The 11,867-nt window shown below is 43.6% G+C and overlaps 1 protein-coding gene across 1 annotated transcript in view; it reads right to left on the reverse strand.

Moving 5' to 3' along the window:
• The window catches only part of TRIP4 (thyroid hormone receptor interactor 4), a 67,683-nt gene extending 64,492 nt beyond the window's left edge, over positions 1–3,191 (reverse strand). Inside the window, exons 1-2 of the mRNA XM_049778674.1 lie at positions 3,091–3,191; positions 410–579 (exon numbers count right to left, since the gene is read on the reverse strand). Coding sequence (XP_049634631.1) covers positions 410–579; positions 3,091–3,191 — 271 coding nt within the window. The remainder of the gene's footprint in view (positions 1–409; positions 580–3,090) is intronic.
• Positions 3,192–11,867: the final 8,676 nt, after the last annotated feature.

The raw sequence follows: 11,867 nt of genomic DNA on the forward strand, positions 1-11,867 counted from the left end.
GGGGGACCATATGGGATGCCGGGATTAGAACCAATGACCTTCTGCATGAAAGGTAAATGCCTTACCTCCATGCTATCTCTCCAGCCCCAGGAGCGATTTCTGAGCATAGAGCCAGGAGTAACCCTGAGCACTGCTGGGTGCGACCCAAAAACCAAAAACCAAAAAAAAAAAAAAAAAAAAAAAAAAAAAAAAGAAACCAAAGAAAGAAAGGGTAAAAAAAAAAAAAAAAAGAAAAAGAAAGAAAGGGTAAGGTGCCTTATATGTACCCAATCCAGATTCAATTAATTCCTAGCACTCCATATAGTTTCCCTGAGCACAGAACCACAAACCCTAACCAGTCAGGTGTGGCCCCAAAACAAACACAAAAACAACAACAGTTTGAATTGATTACATTCATTAATGAGCTTACCATCCTTTTTGAAGGACTGCTGCTGATTATCAGAAATTATCTCTTTATCATCCTTTTGCCATTTGGTTATAAGTTCCTCTATGAATTGGCCTTTCAGACCCTCGTTTCCCTGAAGGAGGTCAGTGACATATTCTCGTATTTCTTCAGCATTCTCAATCGATAAAACATACCTCAGGAAACAAAAGACAAAACTGTTAAAAGAAGATGTTCCAAGGTTTTGGGAGTGGGGCTGATTTTGAATCCCACCAGACTGTGCTCAGAGTTTACTCCTGACAGGCTCTATCAAGGACTATATGAAATCGAACTCAAAAGATCGAATCTGGGTCTCCTGTGTGCAAGGCTCGGCCCCCTAATTACTTTTCTTCTTCCTTCCTTCCTTCCTTTCCTTCCTTCCTTCCTTCCTTCCTTCCTTCCTTCCTTCCTTCCTTCCATATTCCTTCTTTCTTTCTTTTCTCTTCTTTCCTTCCTTCCTTTCTTTTTCTTTCTTTCTCTCTCTCTCTTTCTTTCTATGAGTAATCGACAGTACCGCCCCCTAATTACTTTTCTACTTTACTCCTTCCTTCCTTCCTTCCTTCCTTTCCTTCCTTCCTTCCTTCCTTCCTTCCTTCCTTCCTTCCTTCCTTCCTTCCTTCCTTCCCTAATTACTTTTCTACTTTACTCCTTCCTTCCTTCTTTTTAATGAGGAATCGACAGTACTGAGAGAAAAATTAAGTTGCCAAAGGTTCCAACACACATATACACACACGCAGAGGAGGTAAATACCAACAGGAAAAAAAAAAAAAAAAAAAAAAAAAAAAGGACCCGTGTTCTAGGGCCAGAAGAAGCTGCTTGCATTGAACCACACCATACCCCACAGTCCACTTCAACTTCTGATGTTGACGAGCCCCAACCTAGTCAGGCAAACAGCAATGTTCAAAGTAGAAAGACTTGGTTTGCCCTTGTTTGTTTTTTTGTTTTTGTTTTTTTCTTTTTTGGTTTTTGGGCCACACCTGGCGGTGCTCAGGGGTTACTCCTGGCTGTCTGCTCAGAAATAGCTCCTGGCAGGCACGGGGGACCATATGGGACACTGGGATTTGAACCAATCACCTTTGGTCCTAGATCGGCTGCTTGCAAGGCAAACCCTGCTGTGCTATCTCTCCGGGCCCTTGGTTTGCCCCTTGTACTCCATATAGGAAGGAGAGTGATTTCCGGGATAGTCCTACATATCTGATAATCATGAAATTGATGTTTTAGGGCTGGAGAGGACAGTAGGTATAGGGCACTGGCCTTCCTCGAGGTCAACCCAGATCTGATCCTCAGCACGGTAAGTTACTATTAGTTATAATAGTTGCTGTTTATTATTATTATTATTATTACTATAGTTATTACAAGTCAGGGATCATTCCTGTGTTGAGCCAGGATTATGATTTTGAGCACCACTGGGTGCAACCCAAAAAGCAACCTACTCCCATAAAAATCTTTTTAAATGTTTTCCTCGTGGGGCCGGAAAGATAGCATGCCTTGCATACAGAAGGATGGTGGTTCGAATCCCAGCATCCCATATGACCCCTGAGCCTGCCAGGAACAATTTCTGAACATACAGCCGGGAGTAATCCCTGAGCGCTGCTGGGTGTGACACAAAAAACAAAACAAAACAAAAACTGCTAACCAGCATAGTAGGAGGTGCTCCTCAGTAGAATGATCTAGAATGATTGCATTCTAAAAACAGATTTTCCCTTTAATTTCCATTTACATGCAAATAGAAATGCCATGAAAATGGGTAATCAAAAGTCTTAAAAACTAGTGTCATTAATTATTGCCAGATTAAAAAGTGCTTATTTGCAAGGAACAAACTAATTTCCTTTAAAAAAAATCTTTCATTTGGGAGAAAATGGCTATATCTGTAGTATTTTATTAAAATTATTTAAAACTAGGGCCTGGAGCCGGCGAGGTGGCGCTAGAGGTAAGGTGTCTGCCTTGCAAGCGCTAGCCAAGGAAGGACCGCAGTTGGATCCCCCGGCGTCCCATATGGTCCCCCCAAGCCAGGGGCAATTTCTGAGCGCTTAGCCAGGAGTAACCCCTGAGCATCAAACGGGTGTGGCCCGAATAACCAAAAATTAAAAAAACTAGGGCCAGAGAGATCGCATGGAGATAAGGCGTTTGCCTTGCATGCAGAAGATCAGTGGTTCGAATCCCTTGCAGTGGTCCTCAAACTATGGCCCGCGGGCCACATATTGTATTTGTACCTGTATTGTTTCTTCATTGCAAAATGAAATCTATGCAGTGTGCATGAGAATTCGTTTGTAAGTTTTGTTTTTACTAGAGTCAGCCCCTCCAATGGTCTGAGGGACAGTGAACTGGCCCCCGTTGAAAAACTTGGAGGACCCCTGCATGCATCCCATAGGGTTCCCTTGAGCCTGCCAGGAGCAATTTCTGAACGCAGAGCCAGGAGGAACGCCTGAGTGCTGCCGGGTGTGACCCAAAACCCCAAAAAAAAAAAGTTCCCCTCGAGAAACGGGCCCCACCCGCGGAATCCGACCCTTGAGCCTCGACGCCCGAAGCCAAAGCACAAAGGCGGCTCCAGAGAACTGACAGCAGCAGCTCGTTCACTCTGAGCAACTTTTGCCCTGCGTCCCCATTCGCTCCACCACTGCACCTCCCGGAGCTCCCATCTCATCGCCTAGCACGCGAACGTCTCTCACTGCACGATTTCCTCGCTGACATCCAGGCCGAAAGTTTGCCGCAGCTGCCGGGTACACCAGTCCACCAGCTGCTCCCGGAACGACGCGCAGGCCGCCGCCATCTTTCGCACGCCGGAAGCAGCTGGGCCGGAAGCTACCGCGCGTGCTTTGCGAATTCGGTCCCCGCAGAAACGCCACCCCTGAGTGCGCGGGTTCCGCCTGTCGCGCCGCACTTGCAGGCCCCGCCCACCGGTGTCACCGCCTAATTCTTCCCACTTCGTTCTCTTTTCTTCACCTTCCACGCACTTGGTTCTTCAACCTCGTCCGTGGAGAATTGGAGATTTGGAATTTCGGCCGGAGAGATAGGAACAAATAAGGAAAAAGAAATAAGAAGAAAAATTTATTTCTTATAAAAAGAAAAAAAGAAAAAGAAACAAAAATTTTTCTTATAAATTTATATTTATTCATAATTTATAAATGTATATATTTATATATAAAATCCTAATTAAAAATAAAAAAACAAAATAAAAACACATACAAGGTATTTTTTACCTTGTAAAAAATAAGAAAAAAGAAACATATTATACATGGGGCCGACTTTTAAATTGTACTTTTAAATTGTCCAATAGTAACTGTGCTTGGATTTTGACATCTACAGTGTTTGCTCTAGTGGTAGTATTTATTATTATTATTATTATTATTATTATTATTATTATTATTATTATTATTATTGTTTGGTTTTGGTTTTTTGGTTTTGGGGACACACCCAGCTGTGCTCAATGTTTTTTACTCCTGGCTGGCTCAGGGGACCAAACGGGATGCCAGGGATCAAACCTGGTGACCAGGTGCAAGGCAAATGCCCTACCCGCTGTGTCAAGCTCCCTCCAACTGAGTTTGTGAGAAACTGAAGAAAGGCTGGATCGAAAGGCAATGTTGATCGACAGCCTGGATATGGAACTCAGGCTTTAGGCTACACCTGGTGGTCAAGTACTAATCCTAGTTCTGTGCTCAGGAGTAACCCCTGGCAGTGATGGTGGAGAGAATACCGTAAGTGGTACAAGGGAGAGTCCAATAAGTTGGGAGGACACAAGATGAACACCTGAACCCTGGTTTTCTTTCTCAGGCTGGCTCCCAAAAGACCATTTGTTTTGTTTGCTTTTGCTTGGTGGCCACACCCGGCAATGCTTGGGCTTATTCCTCTCATTGAACTCACAGATAACTTCTAGCAGGTTTGGGGAACCATATGGGGTTCTGTGGAATGAACCTGGGTCATCCACATTCAAGGCAAGCAAGCAGCCTACCTGCTGTGCATTTGTTCCAGCCTCAAGAAGCTAATTTTAATTGTCTTTTGCTATGCAGTTACTCAAGTGCAATAAAATAGTTGGAAAATTGTGGAATGCATGTCTAGTTTTAGCTCTTTCACATATTTTGGGGCTGAAGAAAGGGATTAAGATGCTTGCCATACGTGCAGCCAAACTCTGTTCGAACTTTGGTACCACACATGGTCCCCTGCTAGCACAAAGTGATCCCTGAACACCTTTGGATGTGACCCAGATTACCCCCCCCCAGCTCACTTATGTGTAGGTTCTTGAGATATCAAGATATTATCGAGCTATAGTAAGATTTTGGGAGGTGTCTTGCAGAGATCATACCATGGGTAAGGCCTTACATACTATCAACCTAATGTTTATCCCCACACCACATATGGTCCCCCAGCTCTTCTTCCTGATTAGACTCAAGAGAGTAAGCCCTGATGGGGCCAGAGCGATAGCACATCAGGTAGGGCATTTTCTTGCACACAGCTGACACATCCTCGGCATCCCATATAGTCCCCCAACCAAAGCTACCAGGAGTAATTTCTTTTCTTTTCTTTCTTTTCTTTCTTTCTTTCTTTTTTTCTTTTTTTTTTTTTCTTTTTTTGGTTTTTGGGCCACACCAGCAGTGTTCAGGGATTACTCCTGCTATCTGCTCAGAAATAGCTCCTGGCAGGCATGGGGGACCATATGGGATGCCGGGATTCAAACCAACCACCTTAGGTTTTGGATTGGCTGCTTGCAAGACAAACACCACTGTGCTATCTCTCCAGCCAAAGGAGTAATTTGAGTGTAGAGCCAGGAGTAATCTGAGTATCCTGAGCACCACCAGCTGTGCCCCCCCAAAATAAAAGAGTAAGCCCAGCACTGTCAGGTATAACTAAAAAAAACAGAGGAAAAATATGATTTTTACCTTTTCTTGGCTAATGTTTTTATTAATGTAAATAATTAAAATCATGTGTATCGATTTACATTTAATTTAGATAGATTAATCTAAAATTTTCCAGATTCAAGAAAAAAATACTCTGAGCATGTTCATTAGTCAGGGCACTGGTACTCAGAGAATCCTCAAAGGGCTGAGTGCACATTCTACATGCATGAAGCCCGAGTTAGCTCCCTCCTATGTACCCAATTAGGAGTGTCCCTGAGTACTGCCATTTGAGACTGAACAGCATTAAAAATATCCTCTACATGGGTTTAAGGGTTGGGGGTTGCTCAGTGGTAGAGCAATAGCATGAGGGGGAAAGTTACATCCAGGCAACTTCCCCACATCACCTGTAAGTGTGTCCCAGCTGTGCTGGTGAGATCATCCACACCACAACTCAGTGTCAAGTGCCCTTAGCACACCACATACTAATTATAACATCTAAATTGCCTTTTTCTGTATCAGCTTGTCCCATGACTAAGATGTTAATTTCTGGAAGATGGTGACTGCAATTTAATTCTTTTATACAAAGAGAAGTTGACAGGTATGGTGAGATGACAAGTTCCTCCAAAGCATTTATTGTTCATAAGGTTAGTGACTATAATCTTGTTTATAAAGTAATGTAATAATACCATTTACTACCATTATCATGCATTAAAATAGTTTTATGCCTTAGGAAAGCAAGGTAACCTATTTAATGTGACCTAAAATTATTCTTCTCTATTTAAAAATTTGGGGAGTGGTGGTTTTGGTTTTAGGTCACACCCAGCAGTGTGGGTTCTTCACTAAGGAATTATTTTTGGTTGGGGCCAGAGTGATAGCACCTTTGATAGGGTGTTTGCCTTGCAAGTAGCCGACCCCGGATGGACCCCGGGCTCAATTCCCGGCATGGAGTGACTTCTTTTTTGGGGAGGCCACACTGGTAATGCTCAGGGGTTACTCCTGGCTATGTGCTCAGAAACCACTTCTGGGTTGGGGGACCATATGAGATGCCAGGGATCAAACCTATGTCCGTCCTGGGTCAGCCGTGTGTAAAGCAAACACCCTACAGCTATGCTATTGCTCCAGCCTCCTGGAGTGATTTCTGAGTGCCGAGCCAGGATTAGCCCCTGAGCATCACTAGATGTGACCCAAAACACAGAACTTACTTCTGTTAGTGCTTGGGGGATCATATGGGATGACAGGGATTGAACTCAGGCTGGCTACATGCAAGGTAAATATTGGCTATAATATTGCTTCAGCCCCTTTATTTGTTTTTAATTATAGGCAGAAAAATTAATTGTAGGCGAGACTTAGGAACCACCTGTATCCAAAGGCTATACCTAACTCTATGCTCAGGAATGAGTCCTGGTGGTGCCAGAGACCAATATGGAATTCAGCAGGACATACCAGTCTTGTGTGGCAAGAGTACATAACCTAAGGCATTGGCTAGCCCCAGAGCCCTAAGAAATATCAGTTTCCTATCAGGCATACATTCCAGGAAGCTTGTTAGGTCCTTGAAACATCACTAACCCTGAGGTGTTCCTGTGCCCCTTATGTAAAGATGGCATGGAAAGATCACCTGTAAGATATCCTCTGTAATGCAGACTGTTTATCCTGCCTTCTCTCCACCCCCTGTAAACATTGTGCTTAAAAGAGCCTGTACCGGGCCGGGTAGGTGGCGCTGGAGGTAAGGTGTCTGCCTTGCAAGCGCTAGCCAAGGAAGGACCTCGGTTCGATCCCCCGGTGTCCCATATGGTCCCCCCAAGCCAGGGGCGATTTCTGAGCGCATAGCCAGGAGTAACCCCTGAGCGTCAAACGGGTGTGTAAAAAAAAAAAAAAAAAGAGCCTGTACCAATCAATAAAACGAGACCTAGGTAAGGCACTTTACTTGGTCTCTGTCTCTTCTTCCTCCCATTCTCTTTTCAGGCTGGGACCCCTCTATACCCACAAAAATAACCTGTCCTGCAGGTAGGACATGGTGGTATGCAGGGAACCAAATGAGGCTCTGAATTTCAAAATAGCATTATCACCATTACAGGTGTATGCAAGGCAAGCATTTCACCTCCGATGTGGCCCCAGAGAGATTTCAGCAAGCAGAAATTTTAATCACTTTTTATTCTTTGGGCCCGGAGAGATAGCACAGCGGCGTTTGCCTTGCAAGCAGCCGATCCAGGACCAAAGGTGGTTAGTTTGAATCCCGGTGTCCCATATGTTCCCTCGTGACTGCCAGGAGCTATTTCTGAGCAGACAGCCAGGAGTAATCCCTGAGCACCACCGGGTGTGGCCCAAAAACCAAAATAATAATAATAGTAATAATAATAACACTTTTTATTCTTCATCCTTCTCCTCATTGCCACCCACCTCTTCTTCTGTGACTCTGAGAATTGCAAATAATAGGACTTCCAGGCTCTAAGAAACTTGTATAAGACTGGCTGCACACAGACAACAGAGATTTGAATTCACACTTGATTTGCAAGGAAATGTTCTACTCTTATGAGACAGATACTTGTCTTATTTGTGAAGGGGAAAGTTACCCCCAGTGGCTCAGGTGGGGGCACTCTATATTTTTAGGATGGGGGCATTTTTAGTAGTGCTCAGGGTTTACTCTTGACTTTGTGCTCAGGAAAAACTCCTGGCTGGCTTAGGGGACCAGGGTGGTACCAGGGATTAAATTCTGATAAATCATGTGCAAGGTACCTGCTATACCATCACTGGCTCATCAAATAGATTTTTTTTTGGAGGTAGGGGTCCACACCTGGCAGCAGCTCTCAGAGGTTACTCCTGGCTCTATGGTCAGAAATCTCTCCTGGCAGGCTCAGGGGACCCTATGGGATGCTGGGATTCAAACTGAGGTCCGTCCGTTGTTGGTCACGTGCAAGGCAAACGCCCTACTGCTGTGCTGTCACTCTGGACGCTGGCTCATCAAATAGGGAAAATTTAGTTCATATCTACTGGTGTTGGTCTTCCTGAATCTGGGGGGCCACCAGGGCTAAATCCTGTGGTGTCAGGCATCAAATTTAAGGTCTCCCACATGCAAGGCATGTGTTCCACCCCTGTAGCTACTTTCCCAGCAAGACTTTATTTTCAAATGTTTAGGACTTAAAAAATTTCAGATTGATGTTATACAACTAATTATTTTTTCCTTTTTAACCGCGAAAGACAATTTCTGCAAATCATTCAAATTCAGAGTCAGGGTTCAGAGCGGTGGCACAAAGTAGGGCATTTGCCTTGCACACAGCCAACCAGGACAGATGGTGGTTTGATTCCCGGCATCCCACATGGTCCCCCAAGCCTGCCAGGAGTGATTTCTGAGCACAAAGCCAGGAATAACCACTGGGTCCCGCCAGTTGTGACCCAAAAACAAAACACACACACAAACACACAAAACATAATCATCATTGCAAAGACAATGATGCTCACCCCCAATGGTTGGCTTTGCATGTCGCCAACCAGGTTCAACCCCTTGTATGTGGGACACCCCCATCTGGTCCCCTGTTCCCCTGTAGGAGCAATTATTGAGAACAGAGCAAGGAATAAGCCTTGGGACCTGCTGAATGTGGCCAAAAAAAAACCCAAAAAACAAAAACAAAAAAATGGGGGGCTGGAGTGATAGCACAGTGGTAGGTTTTTTGTCTGGCATTCAATAACCTGGGCCGGACTTGGATTTGATCCCCAGCATCCCATATGGTCCCCTGAGCCTGCCGGGAGCGATTTCTGAGCACAGAGCCAGGAGTAACCCCTGAGCACCACCAGATGTGAAAAAACATAAATAAATAAATAAATAAATAAATAAATAAATAAATAAATAAAACCACACCAAAACCAAAAAATGATTATGGGGGAAGAGATGGGAGCAGAGTGGTAGTACAGTGAATAAGCATTTGCCTGCACACAGCTGACCCAGATTCTATTCTTGGCATTTTACATGGTCTCCTGAGGCCACCAGGAATGGTCCCTTTGCAAAGAGCACAGTATAAGCTCTGAGCACAGCTGGGTGTTCCCCTAAACTGGAAGCAAAAAAAAGACACAGAACAATACAGGAAGTAAAGCACTTGGTTTGTAATTAACTGACCTAAGTTTAATTCTTGGCACCTTTTATGCTTCCTCAAGCACCATCAGAAGTGGTCCTGAGAACAGAGTCAGGAGTAGCCCTGAGCATTCCAGATGTGACCCATAAAGTAAGTAAATAAATAAATAAAATAGAATAAAAATAAAGATGAATCTCTCACACTTTGCATGTCAGAAGCCCTCATGCAATCCTCATCCCCATACTTCTAGGAGTGACTATCAAACTGAAAGTATCAGTTGAGCTACCACCTGCTTTTGGTTTTGTGATTCCAAAACTAAAAGTAAATAAATTGAGAGTTTCTCTTGGGAGGCCCAATGCCATACTATGGGAGGCTTCTTGCCTATTACTTATTTTCCTCTGGCTCATTTTGTGGGGTCCATAGCTGGCAGTGCTCAGGGATTACTCCTGGCTCTGCCCTCATGAATCACTCCTGGAGATGCTCAGGCGACCATTTGGGGGTACCTAGGAATATATCCAGGTTGGCTGTGTGCAAGGCAAGTACATAATGTACTATGTCTCTGGCCCCATCTTTTCTCTGTCCTTTTCCACCTCTTAAATAAAAATTTCACCTGAAAATAAATAGATACACATGGGAGTCCAGAGCACTAGTATAAAAGGTAGAGCACCTGTGTTTCAGACAGCTGACCAAGATTCACATCCCAGTGACACAAAAACCAAACATGGAGCAGGGATGTAGCTTAATGCCTTCAGGTGGGGAGACCTAGGTTCCAATCCTAGTACCAAAGAACAAAAAAAGCCAAACAGCTATGTCAATTGCCCCAGTATTCAAAGGTATTTATGCATCAGTCCTTTTTAGTATCTATTTGGAATGTGAACAAAGATAAAAGGACAGCAGATAATCTTCAGTTCTAGTATATACCACGATTGGAGATGTATTTTTTGGGTGGACCACACCCAGTGACACTCAGTGGTTACTCCTGGCTATGCACTCAGAAATCACCCCTGGCTTGGGGGACCATATGGGAGGCTGGGGGATTGATCTGTGGCCCCTCCTACATCAGCCACTGCAAGGAAAACGCCCTACTGCTGTTCCACTGCTCCAGCACCAGGGGTGTAAATATTTATACCTTTATACAAACCACTTTTTCTTTAGGCATCACGATTTTCAGTAGTGTTAAATGGATGTTTTAGTGATACAAAAATGCTGTGCCACAGTTTGTCACCAGAGTATGAAGATCCCTCCTCCATTGTCTTTAGATTTCTATTCCACTCTCTCTCTCTGCATTTAGCAAACTCTCTTTCTCTTACTCTCTCTTTATACATATATATTTATATATATACATATAAATTGAGGCACCATGCTTTACAAACTTATTCCTGGCTCATAAACTCAGTTCTGAAGGCATATTCTCAGGGCCTGCTATAGTTGTTGGCCAGGTTTATTTTTTTTACTATCTTTTATTTATTTATTTTTGGTTTTTGGGTCACACCCAGCAGCACTCAGGGATTACTCCTGGCTCTATGTTCAGAAATTGCTCCTGGCAGGCTCAGGAGACCATCTGGGATGCCGGGGTTTGAACCACTGTCCTTCTGCATGTAAGGCAAACGCTTTACCTCCATGCTATCTTTCTGGCCCACTATCTTTCTTTATACTCCACATATCTGAGAGTTCATATCAACTTCCCTTTGACTTACTTTGCTCAACATGATCCTCTCCAGTTCTATCCAAGTTACAGCAATCAGCAAGATCAATTTTAAGCTTAACTTTTGTTTTGTTGCTTTGGTGGTCACATCCAGCTGTGCTCAGGTTTTACTCCTGACTCTGTACTCAGGCATCACTCATGGGTGGGCTCAGAGAACCATATGTAGTGCTAGGACTGAACACAGACCTCTGTTGTGCAAGGAAAGCACTCTGTTATTTCTGGCCCCCAAGCTAGGATTTATTTTGTTGTGCTCTTTTTTTTATTTTTTTGGTTGGGGAGACATGTCTTTCTGGGTTTATGCTATATTCATGGCTCTACACTCAGGGGCCACATCTGAAAAGTCTCAGGGGACCTTATTTGGTACTGGTGATCAAATCCAGGGTCACATGTGTGCAAGACAAAACACCCTACCTGCAATGTTCTGTTTTATGCCCAAGTTTTATATTTGTTTTGACTATAAGTAATGATGCTCTGGATTTCTTATATAGCACAATGTAATCCATAGCTTCTTTTGGGGAGTATCTTCTGTGGCAATGTAAGCATATTCTTTTTCTCCAATGATCAAGTTTCCTGCAACCCAGTCCTTGTCAATTTTTACCTAAATAGGTGTCCTTTGAGCTCTTAGATCTTCCTGGAAATGTCTTTCAGTGGCTGTGTATGTTTCTCGTTGTGGTAGATTTAGAACATTTAGAGAAAAAAATGATATAGAAAGTCCATTGGAGATTCCCTGTGTTTTATTTTTAATTAATTGTGTTTTAAATGTTCTATGTGCTCTTTCAATTAGCGATTGTCCTTGTAGATTGTATGGTATTCCCGTTAAATGCTTTATCTGCTATTCATTACAA

This window comes from Suncus etruscus, chromosome 1, assembly GCF_024139225.1.
Source record: "Suncus etruscus isolate mSunEtr1 chromosome 1, mSunEtr1.pri.cur, whole genome shotgun sequence".
Classification (NCBI taxonomy): Eukaryota; Metazoa; Chordata; class Mammalia; order Eulipotyphla; family Soricidae; genus Suncus; species Suncus etruscus.